Genomic DNA, 25629 nt, shown 5'->3' with positions numbered 1-25629 from the left:
TGGTTATTTGTGCGCTGGACATCACGTGCTGCTATAGGGATACGTAAATGTTTATTGATATCGTTTCAATGTTATTTTTGTCGATTCCTGTTGTGGTCTATAAGCAAATTTATCTTTCGCATTTCTGTTATTTAATAAATTATTTATGTTTAGTAAATATGGGGCGATTGTCTTTGTAAGATGACTTTTGTTTACAAACAACCTGCTGTTTAAATGATGTGTAATGAAAAAAGCTGAAAAATTGTTGGTCTGACTTTACGCTTACTAAAATTTATCAAAAAGTTTTTGTAAAATTTATATATTTGTTATTTGTTTCGAACAACATTTTATAGAACAACTTATTATACGAAAGAACAAAGTTTTGATATGAACAAACTTATTGAAAAATATAGTACATAACGTTGGATAATAAAATTAGACAAATTTTAAAAGAACCCATAATTATTTGGCTCCTGTAAGTTGTTTTCGACCGGTTTTCTCTCTGTATTATGATCCTGAAGTTCCTTAGGCTTAAACTCGTCAAAGTTTCCAGATTATAACAGAATCAAAACAAAAGGGAGACCCAAACAAGGGATTTTTAAAGAAATTCACGCGAAATTAAGTTTAAGAAGCTCGTTTTGTTTAGCATATTGGGCTGCGGCCTTTTTGTATTATCACCACTTGTTTTTCGCGTTTTCGCATATCTCATATGGAGTGGAGAATTATTATGAAAAATATATAACCAACTTCGTGGTGAAGCTTCACTTTTCGCAATTTGTCATTTCGTGGATGTGTGAAGAAAATGTTTTCAATGCGTTCAGTACCGAGTAATTCGGATTTTGGTGTGAAGGAAAAGAGGCGTCAAATGCTGGTACCAAGTTTCAAAAGCTTCATCGATTTCAACAACATATTTCAATACTGTTCCTGGCGTTTAAAGGTGGCAATTTTGACACAAAAACATTTGACGACGAGGGTTTCAAGGCATTACTAGATGACATCTTCAATGGGGATCGTCATCGACTAATATTGATGTGTTTAATCCAATGTATGGTAAGAATATAATATAAAACTGTTATGTTTATACGGCTTTAATATTCTATTTATAGATTCGTAAAGATATTTCAAACATGTACAATTCTGTAACGATTATAAAATGATCCAAAATCACCAGAAGATATATTCAGTCCTAAGAGAAAGAATATATATGTGTAAATTTCACTATAGGCTAGACATAATTAAATCTTAAATGTATAAGTGAAGTCATCAGGCAATTCATCCGTCAATGATAAGGATAGAAATTATATAAACAGGTATGAATTTGTTTTTACTGCATCATGTACTTTGTATATGTTTCATAACTATTTTATGATGATGAGGAGATGCGGAGGATGGAAGAGGCGCAGTCCATATAAGAGGATATTATGCTTTTCAAATTTTAAAGTAAAAAATAAGCATTGCGCGACTGGAATACGAGCAAATACAAAACAATTTTATTATTCAGCTTAAAGTTTCAAATCTTATAAAAATAAAAAAAAACCTTAAAAACTAATAATTCATCAATTAATATACCGAGTAATGATGTAGCTACTCTGGAAAATATTAAAAAACTGTTTCAGGGTATTAATAAATGTTAAAATAGTATAAAATATCGGGAAAATGTTTAAAAATATCTATGAAAAGTATAGTAAGATAAACATTCGTGTTTAGATTTAGTGTGTACTATATTTTTTGCTCAATAGTAAACGTTGAACAAACTGTATTGGTAAACTTACTCATTGTGGACGGATATGTGCAACTTGATGCTAAACAATATTCGGTTAACCTTAACTGCCGACTGATAACCCCCAATCGGCGTAGTCAATATTTTTCAACTTGCAGGAGGTTTTATCATATATGTCGCGTGACCAACGCAGATGCTAAACAGAAGACACAAATGCGTGCCCGTGACTGAGAGACATTTCGATGCTTTAACCACTTTTGTGCGGAAATTTACAGACTTTATGATCACTACTAATGTTAATGATGATATATGCTAAATGTTTCTAAAATTAGCGTAACGTCCTTGATATGAAAACACACGGAATATAAACCATATTTCTTGTTTTATCAAAGAACCATTATCAGAATTTGACCTCCTTGTTCTATGTAAAAACAATACTCGCACGTTTTTCTCATTCGTACACGTTTTTCGTTTTCTAGGCTCGTGAAACGTTTTAAAAAAGTCTCGTTAATAGCTGTAGCAACAATTTATATAAGATAATAATACTGGTGAAAAATTCTTTTTGTTCTATGACTTAGATCAAACGGCTTTCTTGTCAAATTTTACCTGCTAAATACAAGAACTTAAGCGGATTTCTTGTAACACGTACCATTTTGAACTAATGTTAAATTAAAGTACTGTAAATAAATAAGGACAGTATATAAAATTCTAAATCATATTTATTTATATATATTATTAAATTTATTAAAAAATGATAATATATATTTACAAATAGAGTCATATATTCTGAAAGAAAATGATGAAATATTAATTTTTCCTCTTGTGACCAGTAGAATCCTCTCATTACAAACCAGCAGTAGGCTGCTGGCATTTTCAAATACAAAAACCCTTTACCATTTTTAACCATGGCTTTTTTTCATTAAACCAAGAATATATAGATGTGAAAAATTACATTTTCTTGTGGAATAAGGTGTTCATATTTAACTTTGGGTTTACCTCAAATAAAGTCAGTTCTTTTTGGCCAATCTTCATAGTGGTTTTTGCTATGTCTACTGTCCCATAAACAGAGAAAACAACAATATTTTGTAAATCCGCGCAGCAATAACTAATGAGCAATATAGCAACAACTTTTCAATCAACACAAACATTTCAGTTGTATTTGATTGATCAGTATTCTTTGTATTTGATTAACTCTAAAATAAGTTTCATGTTTCTTTTAAAATCACTGAATATGCAATAGGTATGGAAGGATATCGGCTGCCATTGTGGAATAATACAGTGTTTAAGCCGACAGTATTCACACCATTACCAAAGAACGTGGCGTGTTAGACAACCGTATCAAAAGACAATGTTTTTAACAATGGAATGATGAATTCAAAACCGCCAATTTCATAGTATAATCAGTTCACATAAATGTATTTATTTAGGTTTTAAATTTTAAGTTAATTTGGCATACAAAGTAATTATGTACGACTTTCTTATTATCAATTTCAAAAACTTATATAGAAATTATTACATAAAAACATTAGTACCTGTTATTCTCGCCCTTCCAGATTACTACTAGTTACATACGATATAATTAATTAATACCACCGGGTAGTGTTTATGTGGTTTTTCAATATAGCTAAAGTATTATTTTTTGTAATTATATTTTTTGATAACTTTTTCATGTTTAAACGGATTGATTTTCAGTTATTCTTTTTAGCAGAAATTTGTCCTATTTAAATAATAAAGACGACGTGTTAAATTGATGTATATATTGAAGCAAATGCTTTTTTTTGAGACTCTACGATTTATCTAAAGGATTTTGTGAGTCGTTTCACCATTGTGGATCAGTCTCTCTGATCCGGGCAGTCGTCCATCATGGTTCTCTAGAAGCTGCTCCAAGAATATATATATATATATATATATATATATATATATACATATATATAATATAAAAATCACCGAATTTACCATATATTGTATTAGGTGTGTTATACCATTTGTTGTTTTCCGCATTTTCGCATATTTTCTAATATGGATCAGTTTTATTATTATCAGAAGAAATATTAACGTTTTTGCTTAAAAACCCTAATAATTTACCAATTAATATACCGAGCGATATTTCCCTAACCGAGATAACGACGTTATATCTTTATTTGTAGAACATCTCATTGTGAAGTGAAGCCAAAATAAACAAATCTTATATTATTATATTTGTTATAAGATATTTTTAAATGTATAAATCTGATCTTTTATTTTCCACCTGACTTTTTCTATATTTATTTAGTAGTTGGAATTAAACGGATTTCTAAGGTAAATATATTGCGTTATCTTCGATATTAAAATTACAATAAATAAGTTTAGTTGATCTTTTATGATAAATGTTAAGTCTTTTATTATTTAATTATATATAATGCTTCTAGTAAAACAGCAAATGCATGTAAGATATGACGTCTAATATATTGCTAAATGCAATTTTTAAAAATGTAAAATTCTTTTTAAGCCGTTTTTTTCCTTTTTAATTTATAAATTTCTTCGTTAAAAAGCGGCAAACGTTTTAATCTAATATTCTAAGTAAAACTGACAACATTGCGACGTGCTGACGTCATAATTTTTTATGAGGTGTACTGACGGTTTTATTGGATGGACAACATTAACCAATTTAGCAATACTACAAGTTTACCAGAAAATATTTAACAAAAATTGTACGAAAATCTAAAGTCCTGGAATTATTAACTAATTTAAATTTAAATTTTAGATCACATATTATATTGATTGGTATATTTGTTATCGGCTTCATCAATTTTATTTTAGAGCTAATAAACAAATAATTTAGATATATGTCACTGTACTAAAACAATAATGAAACATTATTGAAGGTTAACAAGACTAAATTTAAATAGTCCCACAGCTCAGACAGAGTCCAAAATCAAATCAATCTATCGAAAGTATGGTAAATAAAAATATATTTAATTTCATATTTTCAATAAATCCCATAACAATGACGAAATAAATGGCATATTTATAATAGCTAATGTAATCAAGGCAACGATGCATTGTTCGAAAATAAATATAAATATTTAGATATTTTAAAAAGTAATGTAAATATTTCGCTACATAAAGAAAGAGTACTTAGCCCAGTTTCATTGTTATGCAAATTGATTTGTTTTTTATTTACTGGCGGACTTCTGGATAAATTATTTCTTCATGTTTGGAAAAATTAATTTTTTTGTATTTATGTGTCAATAATTATGATTGAAACTTCATAAAACTGATTATGATTTAGAAGCAACCAATAATACACAGCATCCACCTTGTATTTCAACGGTGAATCGAACGAACTTGAGAATCTTTAGAAACCTTCCAGGTATTTATAAAAATAAAGAAATTCTTCCTACAGTTTTCTATATAAAAAAGATGGAAGTTGAAAAAAATGAAGAAATCTCTATTTCTGTAGGACAGTTTCCTTTAAAATAATTTTAATGATAACAATCTGACAACTATTATTACAGAATTCTGTACCTGACTTGTTTGTATGGTGACCGGTAGATGGTACGAAAACTACTGGGGTAGGTGTTTGGGTACCTAACAACGGTCAGAGATGGCGCCCTTAGACAATATTTTGAGTATAAATTATGAAAATCAGATGTGCACTATATAATATGTACGGAGTAACGATTAAGAGAAAGTATTATTTATGAAACTTTTGCAAATTATAGTAATAAAATTGTATCCAATATTAGATCTATTTTTTCCACTGTTATATGTAATATCAATTAAAGTAATATTTCTACTTGAGTTGTATATATTCAAACGGGTGTGAAACGGTTAAAAAATTAAGTTAGACATAGTAGAGTGAAACACAAAAGAGTGTTTCAGATATATTTTCATATTTTATATATTATATAGCTATTATGTTTTATTTTTTTAAAGTTTTATACTTGTAATAGTGTTTCAATTTTAGTTATTTATAATGTTTCTCTTTTAGTTTAATTGACATTTCCTAATCTACTAGTTACGTTCATTGTATTATGCTCATTAAGGATGTCGTATATCGATATTTTTTTAAATAAAAAATTGATTATAAAATTGGTACTTAATTATAAAATTTTAGTGTATTTAATTTTTAGTGCTTAATTTAAAAAAAGTCTCTAAAATATCGCTGTTATTGCAAAACATTTCGAAACTTTTTACTTTCGATATATCGATATATCGGTATTTTTTAAAAAATATCGAAAGCGACATTTTCTAAGATATAATAATAAAATACATTCTAGCTACTAGTCTAGAAATTTGAATTTGAATAATTTTTATTAATATTTTCAACGCTTAACCCTTTACGTGTACGCTATTCGGAATATCTAAAGTATTAATAATCGTATTTTTCTAAAACCTACTTTTTTCGAGGCGTTTGACATGATATTTCAACTAATTGAGTTGATATTGAGAGAATTTGAGATTATTATTTCGCTGAACAAATTTACTAGAAATTAGGCGTGAGCCCTAAGGTAAAACTATAATAAAACTAATAATGTTAATTCAGAAATGGTAAAAAATGTTAAAACTACTCTTTTTTGAACACCCGCATTTTCTTTGTTATATTTTAAAGTCCTTTTTACAAACGAGGGTTTATTTGGACTGGCCCTACTGTTTAACGTGGGCTCCGAACCACGGTCCTCGGCATCAAGCCTACCGACTGGCCAGTGACCAACTTCATTGATCATTCCAGGTGATATCCGGCCTTACTCAGCTTGGTTACTGGCGTGACTGGGATGGTTATTCGTTATCAGATTTTCCACTGTTGCTCTTTGGAGAATCACAATTATAAAAAGTGACAAATCTAAAATTACGACCAGGGCCCTGCAGGATTCGAGCCCGCCATTATCGCTACAGTTGTAGGACCGTCCTGTTGCCTTGACCACTGTGCCCTCCAAGCTGAATATTTTATATATTATATGGCTTTTGTATTTTATTTTATTTATATTTGTTTTGTCTTCTTTCCGTATTTGAATTAATATAATATAATCTATAAGTTACGTTCACTTTATTGTATGAATAATTTATGTTATACCCTCTATTCTTATAGTAAAATGTTTTGTAATATTTGAAACTAATACTTCAATAACTAAAATTATAACAAAATAGAAGTAAGTAAGTCAGTAATTGAGTAAATAAATAAATAAATAAACGAATCATTGAATGAATGAATGGATGAATGGCTGAATAACTGAGCCTCTGAATGACTGAATGAATGAATGTAAATTTCTTCAAAACATTAGTGATGAGAGGTTACAAGCTTTAGGTTGTTTTAGCGCTCTGTTTGTTTCGATACATTTCAATTCGCAGCTTAATATTTTTGATTACTTTTGTTGAAAATGCTGTGGGCAAATTATTGGTCATTTAGAAATATATACCAGGAATTATTATCGTTAGAGAGGTAAGCATTATTTACTACTAAATCTTAAGTTGCTGCGGTTTTTATTGAAAATGTTATTAGCGTGTTGCAGCTGCACTGGATATTATTGCGGATATTATAACTAAAATCTGTTAAATTTAAGAAAAACCGTATAATTTTGGATTGATCGAAAATAAAGTATCTACAAAGCTTGATGTTAGCTCTATTCAAGATTATTAGATTATTCATCGCTCATTATCAATTTAGGCAAGAAATCTTCAATTTCACCATACAGCCGTAGGATTGCATTACTATACTCAACTCCTTGATCAGGATCTGTCAGTTACAATTTTTGGACTAATTGAATTTTGTACCGGAACATTTTCAAATCAGTTTTCAAAATTCGGCTTAAACTACGTGCAGAAATGTGTAACTGGGAACCGCGTCTCCGAATTGATGTTTCTGGAGACTCTGCAAAACTATCGCGCACCAGAGCCACGTTTTCAGCGTTACGACACGTCCGTTGTCTTCCACAAAGAGGCCTGTTTGCTGTCGGACCGTATTATCGAAAATTCGCGTGTAAGTGATAAATTGTGGTTTTGTGAAGCACTGGACGATTAGGATATTTTTAGGCAAGTTCCGCTGAGTGGGAATAAAGGAACAATTATTTTCAATAAATATTATCACTATTTCTGCTGGTTCTTGTGGCGAATGTTTATACATAATAAAATGTGGACATCTACATAATACAATCGTTAAAGCAAAACTGAGCAAAACGTTACATAACCAAGATGGCGCGCAATCAAAATAATAGCGGGACTTTTGCCCCACCTGTTATCCATGAGCATTTGGTTACAATGTTTGAAAGGATAATGAATATTAACTGTTTTGGAGATATGACAAGTTCATTAGGGAAAAGTGATATCAGAATGTTTTCAACAGAAAATTCAGCAACAGAGAAGACAAGAACTAAACATAAAAGGGTAAATATGTTCTCTAATGAAAATAAGATACATTACTTTGATGTACAATTATTAATTAGGTAGATTAAGCCTCTAAGGGAATCTTTAGGCGTTTTACAAAAAGTTTCAATGTAAATATAATAAAATAACTCTAATCCACAAACCATTGCGGTTACTTAATTAACTATAGTTATAATTAAGTCTTTCGATAATATATGCATTAGATGTACCATAATGTATTTTTTTAATAACATCTTTATTATATATCGAAGCTCTAATTTATTATGTACTGATAATTGTGATTTTCTTCCAATTAGCCAGTACATTTTCCTATATTTCAATTCCAGTTTTTTTCTTTTCTTCTTTATATCTTCCTTCCAGGGAAGTTTTGCATCAAGATTCATTCCGAGGTTTTTAGCGGTGTTACTATATGGAATGATAGTATTATTTAATGTTATTGGTACTAGTACCGTCTATTTATAGGAGAACTGCACATGTACAGATTTACTTTCATTAATTCTTATTTTCCAAGCTTGTGTTCAATTATTTATATTGTCACTTGTCTGTTGTAATTTTCATGAGGCTTCTTCACTATTGTCTCCCACAGCTATAATCGCAGTATCATCTTCAAATGTAGCCATCGTAATATTCTCCATTTGTGGTATATCACAAGTTTAGAGCAGATAAAGCGTTGGTCCTAGTACACTTCCTTGTGGTACACCTGCTTTAGCTTCTTTTATTGTAGAGTAACTTTCTTCTTGTTTGACTCTAAATATTCTGGTTGTAATGTACGTTTTTAGTAGTTCGGTGTCTTATTTTGGTAGCATTTTCTATAGTTTATAAACAAGGCCTTATGCCAAACCTATATAAAGCATTTGAGATGACAATAGAAACATAAACTCAGGTGACGTGAGTTCACTGCTATTTTGGATAGACTATAGTTAATTTTTTCTAAAATATCTAGACTAGAACAGCCCCTTAAGCTTCTATTACGTTTGCGAAACAACATCGAAAAGAAAACCGTAAGAGCAGTAAACCGATAGTCGCCCTGAACAATAAACCGACACCGGACTAAGTTTACGCCCGAATTTTATATTGTAATTTTGTCGAACAATAAGACGGCGTTATATTTCGATCTCGAGCGCCTCTGCCGTATTAAATACAAACCGGCCCTAATATCATTTCAATTATCGGGGCGAATTTCTCCGCCCCGAGCTATCCGAAATAAAATAGGAGGCCCGGCCTGGGCTCTTTCATCATTTAGAGGATTCGCAATCAAGTCCGGGTCAAAGGTATACGGACAGCCTTTGGCCGACGAAACAATGGATGGCTTAAGACGCTTACTCGAATGTTCACAAGTGAAATTTAGCGTGATCCGGGATCGATTTGTTGGGGATGGCGTCTCGTCCGGATATATCGATAGTTTACAACTGGGATGGGGATGTGCGGAGATGGTGGAGTGGATAACGATTTATGGCTGATTAAATAAGGAACATTAGCTCGGTTAATTATTTTATGTTTGATTTCGGTAGTACGTGATAATCTCGTGTTCGGTTAATAGAGAAATTCCTATTCGGTCTCATATTGTATGATGTACCGGTTGAAATATACTTTTTTAACTAAACTAGATGACTTGGGAAATTTTCTATCATCTACATGATATCATAGAGAGAAAAAACCTAATACTAACACACCAGTTAGGGTTTATTAACCAACATTCAACAATTGACCAGGTCAAGTATCAGGTAAAGTAAAAAAGTATATTAAGCTTTATTCTTATATGTAGCACAAGCCTTTGATAAGATTAGGCATGAAGGCCTTGTTCATAAACTACAGAAAATGCTACCAAAACAACACATCGAACTATTAAAATTGTACATTACAACCAGAATGTTTAGAGTCAAACAAGAAGAAGCTTACTCTACAATAAAAAAAGCTAAAGCAGGTGTACCACAAGGAAGTGCACTGGGACCAATGCTTTATCTACTCTACACATGTGATATACCACAAATGGAGAATATTACGATGGCTACATTTGGTGATGATACTGCGATGATAGCTGTCGGAGACCATAGTGAAGAAGCCCTACGAAAATTACAATAGGCAAGTGACAATATAAATAATTGGACACAGGCTTGGAAAATAAGAATTAGTGAAAGTAAGTTTGCAGTTCACCTATAAACAGATCGTACTAGCACCAATAACATTAAATAATACTATCATTCCATATAGTAAGACAGTTCTCGGGTTACAATTAATGCTTCTGTAAACTGTTTTTGAGTTAGTATTGGGTCTTCATGTAATAACTCTTGCAGTTTCACATTTTCAAAGATTTTCGGTTTACCAGAACGTTCTTTGTCTTGCACATCGGATTCTAAACTTCTAGGATTCACTTTATTTTCATTCAGTCTCGAACTCAATGGTGACATACCAATACGAAGATTATGATTTTATGTCTCTCGCTGGTTATCAGTGCAGTTAACACGTAAGTTAGCTCGTCGTACCTTTGATTGACTTCGATGACCTGTTTTCGGTTCCCCTTGACATTGTTAATAATTATAGTAAATAAAGTTCTGGCACACCATATTTGTGACTAAATAATAAGAAATCCGAAATAGTTTTACATTTTGTATAATTTATTTTTAACTACTCTTTATCAAAAACAAATTTCAGCTCTAATCTTTGTAAATGTTTATTAGGCTTCATATTTATATCAAATTTGAGATATATGTTTTTATTTTTCACCCTACTCTCATATTTTCAAATCGATATATTTATAAAAAACCTAGATAGCCAGGTTGGTGGGGAAATGGTACAGGCGATGGGACGTTCCTCCTACTGTTGCGATAGCCGCGGGTTCGAATCCTTCTGGGGCATGGTAGTAAATTTATATTTGTAATTGTTTAAAATTTGTGAATATTTTAGGCAAGAGTGTAAAATCCGACAAGGAAAATGATCCCAGAAACGCCAGTAACCAGGCTAGGTAAGACCGGATGTCTTCTGGGATGATTTCTAAAGTTGGTCACTCGCCACTCGGTAGGCTTAAAGCTGAGGACCGTGGTTGGGAGCCCACGTTAAACTTTAGGCCCAGTCCAGATAAAGTCATAGTTGGTAAAAGGAGACTTTAAAATATATATAAAAAAAACCTACATTTCTATGAAATATAAATCGTAGTAATGTATGGCAGGTAGCTTTAATCAGTAGTTTTTGATACAAAATAAATTTCCGAAAACGTCGATATATATTTGAGAACTAAACATATTGTCGATCCAATGAGCTGGACATAGTGAAACTTGTGATGGAGAACATTGTCTATTTTTACTATTTACTTTCGCAATTGTTTCATATTTTCGTACTATAACATGTTATAAACCTTCCCTGAAACTTATTCAGCCGTTTTCGAGTTTTAGTGAGACTAACGAACTGAGCTTATCTGAAATTAATCTGCAGTCCAAAGTTATTTAAAAGAAACTAGTCTTTGACGTATTAAAATCTCTTAATAGTTATCAAATTGCTTAGTGTTAAGGTATATAGTAACAGTCCGTGTTCGGTTATTACATTAACATAACACTTTAAAGAGCTCAAAAGTCTTAGTGGTGAAGTAGTGCTTGTTCATGACCTTTGAGTTTTCCAATGGTTTGGTAATGATACATATTTCCAAATCTCTATGGAGATCACTATTCGATGATGTTCGAATTACTTTTCTTGGCATAAAGTTCACTATTTAAATTGAATTCCTTGTATATTCATTTTTATTCGGATGTCTGAATTTTAGAAATGTTTTGAAAACGAATTTTTTCTAGGAATTGTTATTTTAATCGTTCTTATGTTTATTATATCAAAGTACTACAAAGTTTGAAACAATGTAACTTAAATTATCTAGCTAGTAACTCTTTGAATTTCCATTTATTTTGGTTAATTCTTAGTATTATTGGGACGTGAATTAACAGCTTATAAAAATGAATAGTAAAAATTAGCGTTGGGCACTATCGACTGAAAACAGTCGAACTGAAAATAGTTATTAGTAAGTAGTAAAATAGTAAATACTATTTTCAGTCAAATGCACGGTTCGACTGTTTTTTTCAGTTCGTGATGTTAGATGAAGGTATACGGATCCTTTCCTGTATAAATTGAGAGAGGAAAGGACGGAGGTAATTGCTTGGGTCAGTTAATTTTGTATGTGGTTATATTTTCTAACGATAGATACTATTATAATAATAATACATAACATGCAATTTATAATTTAATTTTAGACGAAGTAGAATTACTTTTAAATTTGAATGTTCTGTGGATCTGTAAAATGGAATGGAATTTTTCTATGGAATGGAATAATACCTATAGAATATTTTATTGTATTTTAATGTGTAAATTGCTATTTAAATAATATACTATAATAAATATAGACAAAATAATAGAAGTTAAACAAAAACTAAGGTGTACAGTAATCATAAATATTATATAAATATTAAACATATACATATACTAATTATAGAAAAAAAAACTAACCTATGATTGAATAATTAAAAATGATCTGAATGAAATGATATAAATGCTTTATTTATTATTGAATAGATATATTTTTTAAGAAAAATCGGGAAAGTAATCCAAATATTACCTATTATTGCCATAAGAACTGTCAAAATATTTGACTATTTATCATTCTCAATTTGAATCTTTTTACCCTATTACTTTAAAAATAACAAAAATATCGTACCAAAATGCTATAATATTAATTTACAATATATTGTTATTTACAAGCAAACTACAAAAAAATCATAAAACTCCATATATTACATATAAATCTAGGTAAGCATAAATTGGGTACATTTTTGTCAAGGTCGCGGCTAGGACGACAAAGCAAACTAGGACTAGGAAACCAAAAATAGTAACTAAAAGTATGACTGAGACAGTCGATAGTAAACAGTAACAAAATCAGTCGGACCGAAAATAGCGACTGAAAACAGTCACTGGTAAAGGTAGTAAAATCAGTTGAACCAAAAATAACAACTGAAAAAGTCGATAGTAAAAAGTAGTCAATTACTGACGGTCGATAGTCAATTTCAGTCGATAGTTCCCAACACTAGCAAAAATGTTCTTATTCCAAGGGCTGGAGTTTACTCCTCGAATCGGCTGGCGAATGGACAAATATTAATATCAAAATAATTGATAAGCTTATTGTGTACCATTATTTGTTTCTCGTCAACAAGTCTATGTTACTCGCGAATTTGCCACAAATACATAAATAACATATCGATGGCGTCGAAATAAATTTAACCGAAATATCAAGTTGTTATTTAAACTTGTCATTAAATTTTAAATATATGATCCGGGCATGTCAACAATGGGCGGCAGGAAAATATATGAAATTACAAATAAAAAATTATTAATCGAAATCAATGAACCGCAATTTATATATATTCCGTAATGTATACGTCGCGCTGTTGTAAATTATCGATGTTTTATGAGGTGAAATTATATTTTCCCGTATTTAGTAAAACGATAAATTAATTAATATTATACAAACTCGGAGTTATATATTATATATATTTCAATTTAGCTAATATGTGTTTAAAACCTTGCAATATGTTATGTTATCAGGCAATGTTATATGAATTACGTATGTTTTTTATATCATATGATTTGGTACTCCACTGACAACTCGTTTTTTTACAACAACGCGAATTTTTATTTCAAGTAGTGATGACAAGCACTTATATTATAAGATTTCCCTTGTTTGATAGAAAGAAAGTATATTTAATGCCTTGGCGAATTCAACAAGTGGAACTTTATGGTCTCGTCATCAAAACTGACTGAAATTGCTTAAAGTGACTCTAACTGTGAACCATTGGAAAGTTGGAAGCTTTAAAAATACCCATAATCCATAGTTTAATGGTGTTTTGTGGTGTAATTCGGAATTCTGAATTCTGTTCTGTAATTCTGATCATAGTTTGCTAGAATTTCTACGGAAGCTTACAGTTCAGGTTTTACGGCCTATTAGATCATTAAAATTTTGGAATACCGAATCTTAGAAATCGAGTCCATAGTCTTTATATCTATCTATGTTGTGTGATTAATAAAACGCGTTTGTAATGGAGGCCTCGTTTGGAATTTCTTCAGTGTATACAAGCGTGGATTATACTACTTGTACTTTCTACGTCATATTATTGAAACAACATTTTATAATAGAGTATTTTCATTCCAATGCATATGTCAAAGTGTACGGGATAATCATTACATAAATAATGTAACAGGTCAATGTAACAGGGAAAAGTTCTCGGTCTACCACAGTAAAACACATTTTTTTTAGCAAAATTAGTTTTTTTTTACTCAAAATAATTCCTTTCAACACTGATTATAGCGATCCTTCAACTTTTCGATACCATATTTGTAGTACTTCTCCTCATTCGACGAAAATTTCTTCCCGGAGAGCATTCTTTTGAGATCTGGGAACAGGAAATAGTCACTGGGGGCCAGATCTGGAGAATACGGTAGATAGATGGATTTTTGCCATCGTTTTCACTGACTTGTGACACGGTACATTGTCTCGGTGAAGCAGCACTTTCTTTTTCTTCAAATGCCGCCGTTTTCGGCGATTTCGTCCTTCAAACAGTCTAATCAAGTCGCTGTTGATGGTGCTTGCTTTTTCAAGGTAGTCAATGAAAATTATTCCATGCGTATCCCAAAATACAGACACCATAACCCCGCCAGCCGACTGTTGCGTTTTCCCATGCTTTGGAGGGACTTCATCCTATGCAGTCTGCTCGGATGGCTGTCGATTGGACTTCGAAGTGAACTGATGGAGGAATGTTCCATCCGTTGTCACATATCGATGCAAAAACTCGTGTTTATTACGCTTAATCATCTTCAAACACTGATCATCAATTTGTCGTTGTTTTGGTCAAAAGTTAGCTGGCGCGGTACCCACTTTGCACAGAGCTTTCTCATACCCAAATATTCGTGAATGATATGATGTACACGTTCAGTGGATATCTTTAGAGTGTATGCTATTTCATTCAATTTCAATTTATGGTCATTCAAAATCATCTTGTATATTTTTTAAATGTATTCTTCGGTAACAATCTGTTTTTTGCGTCCAGTGCGTTCAACGTCTTCGGTGCTCATTTCAACACGTCTAAACTTAGCACACCAATCCTTGATGGTTGATTTTCCTGGGGCAGTATCCGGACACTCGGATTCAAGCCAAGTTCTTGTATCAACTGTATTTTTTCCTTTCCAAAAGCAATATTTTATCAACACGCGAAATTCCTTTTTTTCCATTTTTTTCACAATAACAATAGTTGCTTCACTCAAAATGCTACAATTCACAAACTAATGATCCGACAGCTGTTAAATTTATTCACGCATCTTTTGAAGCTTAGGGCTAACTAAACAAAATATGGATTTAATTCTACTAGCGCCATCTATGTGTCAGGCCGAAGACTTTTCAATTGATCTGTTATTAATTATATATAGGTAAAGTGTACTGTTTCTCCTAGTGTTCAACTGTAATAACAACAGGTGTAGTAGATTGTGCTGAATGATATTAGTACATGGATGTGTAAGTGTTAGAGAGAAACAATTTTTTTTATGACAAAATCTCCTCCAAAGACTATGAAGTAAAACACTACAATATAGTGTGTTATAAGTTTTGATTTTTGATTCAAATTAATGTTTTAGAATTGAATGCATATAAAGATTCTTCAATTAATTATTTTTATTTTCGGGGATTTTTAATATAGACAACCATAATAACTAAAACAATGCTATTTATTTACAATTTTTCAAAACATATTTCCTTTTTTCATTAACTGGTTGCATCATTATTTGGAATCCTATATATAGAACAGTTTGTCGCAACTGATAAATATAATAATTTAGCTAATGGACTGTAATTATTTATGATGTTAATTAATACAAATGGAAATATCTTCTATCAATATATGCAATACTGTTATATGGAACTAGTTAATTATACTAATAATGTATAATAAATGGTACGTATGTACATTGTTTAATATACACAGAATTAGGACGTCATTATATTTCAATAATTTATATACATTTATATATTGATTTAATATACATTTTACTTTCCACTTTTATAGTCCTATCAGTTTCATATATCAATCAAAAGCAACTTGTGGATACTTAAATGTTTGTGTAAAATTGTAAATGCACTATCTTCTAACGTCTTGGTTGTCAAATATCAGTTATCTTATGTAAATTTAGAGCTTTTCAAAACCTGCTGTTTAGGCATAGTAAAGAGAATGTTTATATTTTGAACAGAAGCATTCATCGAGCCATTTGATCATTGGATCAGACCGGATATCTTCTGGGATGATTTCTAAAGTTGGTCAGTCGCCAGTCGGTAGGCTTAATGCTGAGGACCGTGGTTCGGAGCCCATGTTAAACTGTAGGTGCATTGCAAATAAACCCATAGTTGGTAAAAGGCTACTTTAAAAATATTAAAAAAACATTAATAATATCAAAATATATCACATCACTAATTAGATGTCACTTGTGGAATACAATAAGTTATACTATAAAATAATGATAATATCGAAAAAAACTTTTTCGGAGATTAGAAGACTAATTAACATTTTCGCCTAAGCACTTAATAATTAAACAATAATCCGTAAACTTTTCACCGGCATGGAAACTTTCGCGAAAACGCCGAAAATAACACCACGTATCCGTCGGCCTTTCAAGCCGAATATAAATTTCCCCAATAACTCGCAGACTATCTGGGCGCATAAAGCGCAGACCTTTCATCTGCTGCAAAACGATTAATCTAACTCTCTCGCAAAGTCGGAATAGAAATCGGAAACTGCACCTAACTTTCCGTCTCTCTGTAGGTTAAACGGGGCCTTTTCCAGAAAATCCCTCAGAGGTAAAAGTAGATCGGGACGTAGCCGTCTGAAAGGCGGCCGCACATGTATATTTGGTAACTCTTTGTGTGCCGGAGATAATCCGGTGGTTTATTTGATGTTACGATCTTGTAAGGCGTGAAATTAACTGTTTAACTTGTTATATTTGTGTGTCCTATATAATACGAGGGTGGTTTAAATATGATGCAGAGAAACGCTGTAGATTTTACGCATGTACGTTTTGAAGATCGTGGCTTGAGTATGTGATAGCTGGTTCTCCTATGAACAGTGTGGCATAGCTCTTGTCGGGAGCGCATATCTCACGCGCTTGCTAAGACCATGAGTGACCGTTAAGTGCCGACCGCCGTAGCGCAATGTATTGTCATTCGTATTTTAGTGTGGGAAGGTGTTGAATGATAGTTGAAAATGTAGTTTGTAGATTGTGTAGATTTAACAAATACATTATTAGCAGAAGAAATTAACTAAGAAATACACTGATATCAAAATGACTTTGCAATGCATCGAAAAGAACAAGAGCTAAACTCAAAAAGGTAAATATGATCTCTGGTGAAAGTAAAATACATTAGTTGGATATACAATTGTTAATTAGGTGGATAAATCTGTCAGGGGATATCACTACATTAAAAAGCGCTACTAGAACTCTATCTCACAGGTGATGTGGAAAAGTGTTCAATGGTAATATAATCAAACACAATCCTTCATAATATATACATTAGATATATATTATAATGTTATAATTTATAATTTTATATATATTCATTTAAATATAATTTCTTTGATAACATTATTTTTGTATCATTATTTTATTTAGATTAGAATTTTGTTATATGTCAAAAATGAACTAAAACTCAATGGTAATGGAACAACATTGAGATGCTTTGACGTCATAAATTTCGATGACGTGATTATTGTTTTATTACACGGGCAATTGTTATTATATATGTAATACGTATAACTGTATAACTGTTAATATATGGAAATATTGAATAACCCAATAATAGAACAGTTAATTTATGTGGAGAAAGAACTCAGTAGACTAGTCGCCTAAAAGTTGACGAATAACACAGTTGATAGTAAAAAAATAATAAATTACTAAGTAGATCATAGTTTTCAGTTCAGAGATTTCGACAATATTTACAACCATCAAAATTAATAGATAAATCAGGTTGTTTAACGGTTGTTTACATTCTTCGCATTTTCACCAATATATATGACAAAATCTGAAGATAAATCAGTGAATATTAACTCCTTGTTTCTCGAAGAATTGAGGGACCATTTCTCAAACATAATATTTAACATTTAGCAATCTTATTTTTTATCTACAGTAAAAAATGTTATGATTTCATATACAGCATACTAAAGAAATTATTGATTGTTGTTCTAAATAACATACGGAATAAACATCTGACATGTTACCGCTATACTGAACAACTTGAACCGCCCGTAAATAAAAAAAAACGAAATAAAACTTCGGTTCTACGTAAACACGAAAACTCTTTGTTGCTGATATTTCGGTTTACAGAGCATGAAATTAAGTTTGGCTCGGAAAATGTTGTTTAGTGACAGAAAGAAAACCTTATTTAATAACTAGATAGCGTTAAGTTAACGTTTATTTGAAAATTGTAGTTTTTTTATGTTAAAAAATTCAAGTAAAAAAATAACTTAAATCTTAACCCTGGTTGGTGGTGTATGGCTGGGTTTGGGGCACTTGACAAACACTTACGATGGTGCTGCTTCGTCATATCTCAAGTGTCAGTTTTGATATCCACGTTTTGGTAATTTTGATTTCAATGATAAGGAACAGTCTAAAGGACCAAATATAGAAAATACCACCACATTAGACATTATTGAAAAAGCCTACGAAGAGAAAAATATTTTTTCAGCTGTATTCTTGGACGCAAAACGTCTAAATTGTCGATAAAATCTGGGATAAGGGACTCAGAACATTGAATTCTTAAACTCCTACGTCTTGCCCTGGATGTTTAGAGTTAAACAAACAAGGAAAATTTACTCAACAGTGGAAGAAACAAAAGTAGGTGCATCGTGAGGCAGTATCTTAGGTTCTGTTCTTTACCTACTCTATACATATTATATACCACAAATATAAAATATTATTGTGGCTTCATTTGTTGATGACACATGCTATCGGAGACAATAGCGAAGAATCAGCCAGATAACTGAGATACGCAACTAATAACATAATTAAGTTATTAATTATAATTTAATGGACAATCAGATATGGAGAATAAAAGTCAAAAAGAATAAATCATTGCATATTAAATTTATCGGAAACCAAATGGTTCATATATCAATAAATATGAATAATATTATTATCCCATATTATAAAAAAAGTCCAGTACCTTGGGAAGAAAAGAAAGGAAAACAAAAAATGTTTATAGATAGAAATAATCTCAAACCTGCAAATCATTTTAATAATATTTAAACATTCAACAATTGACCAGGTACATAGAATCAAACATTGTTGAAAAAATACTCAGCTATGTTATTGGACGCAGCTCAAGTCTTCGATAAAGTCAGACATAAGGAAGCGTATATACTCCATAGAATGTTATCGAAGCAATATATTGATTTCTAAACTCTTACATCTTAACCAGGATATTTCAAGTTAAACAAACAAGAAGAAACTTACTCAACAATGGAAGAAACAAAAGCAGGTGTACCGTAACGCAGTGTTTTAGGTTCTATTCTTTATCTATCATATACATATTACTTACAGCAAATACAAAATATTTCTATTGTTTCATTTGTTGATGACACATGCTATCGGAGACAATAGTAAAGAATCAGCCAGATAACTGAGATACGCAACTAATAATATAAATAAATGGATAGACAGACATGGAGAATAAAAGTCAAAGAGAATAAAGCAGTGCATGTTAAATTAATCGAAAACCAAATGGTTCATATATCAATACATATGGGCAATACTATTATCCCATATTATAAAAAAATCCAGTAACTTGGGAAGAAATGAAAAGAAAACAAAAAATGTAACGTTTGTTTGAAAAACATCTAAGTTATATGTAGTAAGCTGCTGTTGACAACCAAATACTAAAAAAAATTAATATCAACTTAAGAGGCATTATGGGTGCACTTAAATAATAAAAAAACACTATCACTCATAATATCACTTACACCGAGACCTTTGTATTCAAACCGCCATAGATGAAATTCTAAACTATGAAAATATAAATTTTTGAACTGAATTCGACAGAAAACAGTCGCATCTGCGAAAGCATTAAAATAATATATCGGTGAAAATAAAGTTTCCTTTCGCAAAACTAATGTGATTTAGTTAAAATATGAGTTCGTTCGACAGCGGGACGTGGAGAAAACGCCGACAAAAAATTAGAATCAAAGTTTCCAGGAGTCTAGCGAAGATATGTGCGGTTTGCCGTTAACGTAAAAGATCGGTAACAATTTCATCTCGACGCCAATATAAGCATAACTTAAAATTTTCTCCCGCCTAAATAAAAGTTCGGCGGTTCTCGGCTCTCGGGCAACTTTCAAAAGTCAACTTATGAGGCAAAGTCTCGAAAATTTAAAATTCCAACAATAATAAAACTTTTAAATGACCGAACATTCTTTTACCGACGCCAGGTAAAAATATATTGGAATCATTCCGCTTGTATATTGATATTTCCTTCGAGTTTTACGCGAACTAAAATTTCCGACTTGTCCCAAGTGGTCAGGACAACGTTGAAAGTTTCGGCGAGCCGCAGTGTTGAATTTTAGGGTTGAATTTCAGATGTCGTTACCATTACTTGAATATAAATCGATACGAAACGATATTTTCATGAAATATGAAACGATACAATAGTGGTAATAGATTTAAACATATTTTTTAAATAGTATTTTTATAATACGAAGGTGGTTCAAATATAATGGAGACAAACGCTGTAGATGGCACGCATGTATGTTTTAAAGGTCGTGGCTTGACTATGTGATAGCTGGATCTCTTACGAACAGTGTGGTATAGTTTTCGTTGGGAGCGCATGTTTCACGCGCGTGATCACCCCCCCCCCCCACAGCCCCGATTTATCACCTTGCGATTACCATATCTTTGGACAATTGAAAGAAGCCCTGGGAGGTCAAAGATTCAACACCGACGACGAGGTAGAGGAGTTCGTGCGCATATGACTGTCCGGAGTTGCCCAAGGAATTCTTCGATACCGGCATCAGAAAACTTCCGGAAAAATGAACAAAATGCGTGAGGGAAAATACCTAGAAAAACTGTACATTTCAGAGTATTTGTCTCGATCATATTTGAACTAGCCTCGTTAAAGATATAGGGGACATTGACTTGTCCCCAATATCAGAAATATCAAAAAAATTAACCTCTGCTGTGTGTCCTTGCAGACTCATTTATGTTGATTCTGAAACAAATAGGATCTTTCGGACTACTCGGGCTGTAGCTTGTAAAACTGTGTTCTGCATGGTTTTGTATATATGTTATATAATACGGCCCTGACTATATGGTCATCTGTTTTAAAGCTATGTGAATGGTAAACGAGTGATAGAGGTTGGTGTGTTTTCTAATGGACCTTCAGTAAAGCGATAGTGTATTGCCGTTCAACAAGTCGACTCTTCTTTCCATTAAAATAAAACAGTTCTCTTATAATGATTTCTTTTTGTATTGAATCCCTTTCACATTTCACATTTTTTTACATTTTTTGACGGTAAGACTTCGAGGAGATATAAGGCTATTCTCCAAAAATGAACATATGTTGACATTGATGTGGTAATCTTTCAGCAGTTTATTCAGGCGTCTCTTGGTGTAGTTAAGTGGAGTTCAGGCAAAAGTATCGCAGCTGAAGCTATAAGGTCACAAAAGGTGGATTGAAGGTGCTCAAGGACCCTTATTTATAAACTATTCCAGGTAAGTAACATTCAAACTTTGGAAAGCACTCCTCTTCAGTGGAGTCTCGGCACAAACAAGGTGTAAGGCCATCAAAGGCGAACTGATGTTGCTGTGAACTAACGAAGTTTAATAGGATTTGGGTTGAGGTTTGCAATTCTGTGTGAACGGCTACCAAATGAGGATTCTAGTAGCTCAGGAAATAAAATATATAAATACTAATATTCGAACATCTTCCTATTATTGGTGAAATGACCAATAGTAGCCAGTAGGTTATCAGACAACAAAGAGTTGTAAATCATATTAGCTACAGTAAGTTTATAAATAGAGTTTTGGCATTGCCTAAAAACTTAAATAATGTTCGAGCCTTCTTTTGATTTGTACTTAATGTTGCTTCGATGTCTGACGAACAAAAATCCCTTGTTAAATGTTAATTTGATTTCATTGTTTGATTTTTGTTGTAAATGCCGTTATTTTCCGCATCAATGTTGATCCATTGCTTTGCAGTCTCACTGGCCTATCAAACATGGGAATGTTGATCTCTTTTGTTGGCCAAGAATCATGCGGACAACTTTTGTATAACTTCCTTTAAAATGAGTTCTCAATTTTTTTTCATATGGACGTAATGGGCATCAGCTAATAAAATAGATATAGTTCATTTAGGTAATATACAATTTAAATTTGTTTTTGGTATTAAAATATGAGAAACTGGTGTGCGATATCGATGAAAAATGAGAATGAACATCTTTAAGAGTACAAAATTTAATAAAAAATATATTCAACTTTTAAATGTATTTAAACTAATTTTAACCAAATATTAGTCTGAGTTTTGATTAAAATTTGAGAATTTGTTTCTTTCATTCATTTAATTTTTTTGCTTTCAAGTGTTTATGATTTAAATCTTATATTTCTAAGTTATTTTATCGGAAACACGAACAGATCTCCAGTATTCTTAGCGTCTGGTTGGTTCCACATCTTATTCATGAAATACAATTTTATTAGTAAAGTAAAAGTGTGTTTTCATCCTTACACAAATCAAAACTTATATATACCTTGTCTTAAAATATTACATCATATCATGTTTTATTAAACTTCCCGATGTCTGTTTACAAGCTGGAACATCTTGTTAGTTGGAGAAGTTTTATTTTAAATAAATCATAATAATCCCCTGTACAAAACGCCCGGCGAGGGTACGGTACGTTCTATTTACAATTACCTTGTTTTACATGGCGTAAAACAAAACTTGACAGTTTCTCTCTATTTCTCCCTGCTACGGCACGCCAAAGTTTACTGCTTGCTTAATTATATCTCGCGACAGAAATTCGGGAGAACATTAGTTTCGAATCTTTAAGAACAACGATACATTCGGCGAGATATATGACCATTTTAATTTGAGGTTATATATTTTAGCACATGGTGTGATGATGTACCTTATTTTCATGGTAATTTCCAACGCAAATTGCTCATATATTTTATTCTGATGTGGAATATAATAGGTATACATCTGGCTAGGATATTATACACAATTATTTTATTATACGTTTGTTTGGATATTATAAGTTTGTTTGTTTATATAGCATTAATTAATATGCAAATAATAATTCTCAATAATGTTTTTTTTTGCTGAAAACATTGTTGCCAGATTTGCAGATAACAACATTGAGTCAATCGAAAAGTTTTACAAACAGCTATTGCCGAAATAAAATGCTGGACAGAGAAAAAGCCTAATAAAATGAATAAAAATAAGTCAGTGTCTGTTGATTTTATCAACAAAGCCATCAAGCACAATCCAAATACAGCCAAATATCTTGGCATGATACTTGATGTTACACTCAGGTGGTAGCCATTATTTAGTAGATAGACGGTTTTGAACTAGTTTTGAAACAAGTGTGGACTTGGACGTGTTCAACTCTGGGGTTTTACCAGTCAAATAAATTGAATTATTATAAAAATATTCCAAAAGAATGTAATTCGAGGTATTGTTGACGCTGCATGGTACATTCATAATGAAAATCTGTGTAAGGACCAAGAAGACATGAACAAAGGCTTCATCGGCACATTAATGTTGATGTTCACCAGCTCCTAAATAATGATGATTTTGTCAGAAGCTTAAAGAGAGTAAAACCATTTGGTCGAGTTTAGTGAAGTTGCACTGGGCAAATTAAAGATAGTGACATAGATATGAAGTCAAAAGTGTCTATCGTAGAATAAGTACCTTGTAAATTTAAAATCATAGAAGATTGGGATAAAAACAAATAGATTGTTAATCGACTAATAAAAAATCTAGGTTACAATGTTCCTTCCCAAATCTTTTCTTCTTTACTTAATGAAGAATAAATCCAAACAGATATAGCCCTTTAATACAGATGGGTATTAGTGAATATATGTTTCTTATACTTTCGTAAATATGTTCAAATATTACATACGAATCATTAATTTAGATTACAGTGATTTTACTGAGTCCAAAAATAACTTCCTTTCTATCGCAGGATTTTGCATTTCTTGAGAATTTGGGCAATTATGTTAAACCAGTAGTTACGTTGAAATAAAATGAATATACTTTAAACATAACAGTTCATTAACATCATAACATCAATTAAAAAGTTCCCGGCCGACCATAGTGAAACACATTTTATTGGCAAAATTAGGTTTTTTTATTCAATATAATTCCCTTCAAGGGTGATATACTGATTATAGCGACCGTCCAATTTTTCGATACTATTTTTGTAGTACGATTTGTCCTTTGTTTCAAAACAGACCTCAGTTTAGTATGCAAACATTTGAATTTATTACGCTTGACCATCTTCAAACACTGCTCCGAATCATTCAGTCGTCGTTGATTTTTGTCAAAAGTGAGCTCGCGCAGAACCCACTTTGCACAGAGCTTTCTCATACCCAAATATTCATGAATGATATGATGTCGTCCACTGCATTTACCTCCTTCCTGATTTAATTCTAGTAGCGCTATCTATGTGTCAAGCCGGGGACTTTTCAAATGACCTGTTGTTATTTTATATACAAACTATTAACGATTCATATAGAACACTAGAACAATTTCTTTTTCCCAGTGTTAGACTACTCTTCTTTGTACATTTTTGCTTGTGGGAGAATTTTAAAAATTTCTCTGAGGCATCCGAGAGTAGTCGGATCTCATTGAAGATAATTGAAACCTAATGTTATTTGAAATAATAATGTGGTGATTATTTAAAACAAAAATAATATCAAATCGTCAAACCTGTCATTGGTGGTTGGTTTTCATATATCAATTTCATTCATAAATCTCGTTGTTTCGACGAGAAAGAAAGCCAAAAGAAAGAGAGAGGAAAAAGGAATATTTAAAGGTGCTAATAACAAACATTTGTCCTGGCGGCAGATGGTCTTTAAAGTTTTCTTTTTCCGGGCTATGACATATTTAAGGCGGGATCTTTTTTGTAAACGTCGCCGGGTTAACCTCGGGATTGGACGGGACTTAAATTTGACGAAACCCTTCTCAGAATGGATATTATGCAAGGGTTCACGAACTTTCAGGATGGATGAGGTATTAAGTAGTTTCGGAAACTACCGGCGGTTATATGTGATTTTAGACGAAATCGGTCAGTTATATGCGGGAGCTTACAGTGTATTATATGATTTTGACGTAATAGTATTTTTATAGTTATCTTATTGGAAACAATAAGATGATTTATAAAAAAAATCGATTATAAAACAGATAAGTTCTGATTCCGGCAAAAAACGGAACTGAATCGTGAACATTTTCGTGCGATGATTTTTACTATTTTCGATGTGGATTATCACAACAAGAGTGCATCAATCAACTTAAT

General features: G+C 31.8%; 1 protein-coding gene across 2 annotated transcripts in view; it reads right to left on the bottom strand.

The window, feature by feature from the left end:
• The window catches only part of NaPi-T (Na[+]-dependent inorganic phosphate cotransporter), an 80683-nt gene that overhangs the window by 42956 nt on the left and 12098 nt on the right, over window positions 1-25629 (bottom strand). The window contains exon 1 of one of the 2 annotated variants that reach the window (XM_076408020.1): window positions 1752-1892. The exons of the other annotated variant lie outside the window; for it this stretch is intronic. Within the exon in view, the coding sequence (XP_076264135.1) occupies window positions 1752-1755 (4 nt within the window). The 5' untranslated portion in view covers window positions 1756-1892. Of the gene's footprint in view, window positions 1-1751; window positions 1893-25629 lie in introns of those variants that run through there. 2 annotated transcript variants of the gene reach the window in all.

The sequence above is a fragment of the Rhynchophorus ferrugineus genome, unplaced genomic scaffold (assembly GCF_030347505.1).
Source record: "Rhynchophorus ferrugineus isolate W39M unplaced genomic scaffold, kcgeb_rfMv2 rfM6, whole genome shotgun sequence".
NCBI lineage: Eukaryota > Metazoa > Arthropoda > Insecta > Coleoptera > Curculionidae > Rhynchophorus > Rhynchophorus ferrugineus.
This window is presented reverse-complemented; position numbering and strand designations above follow the sequence as displayed.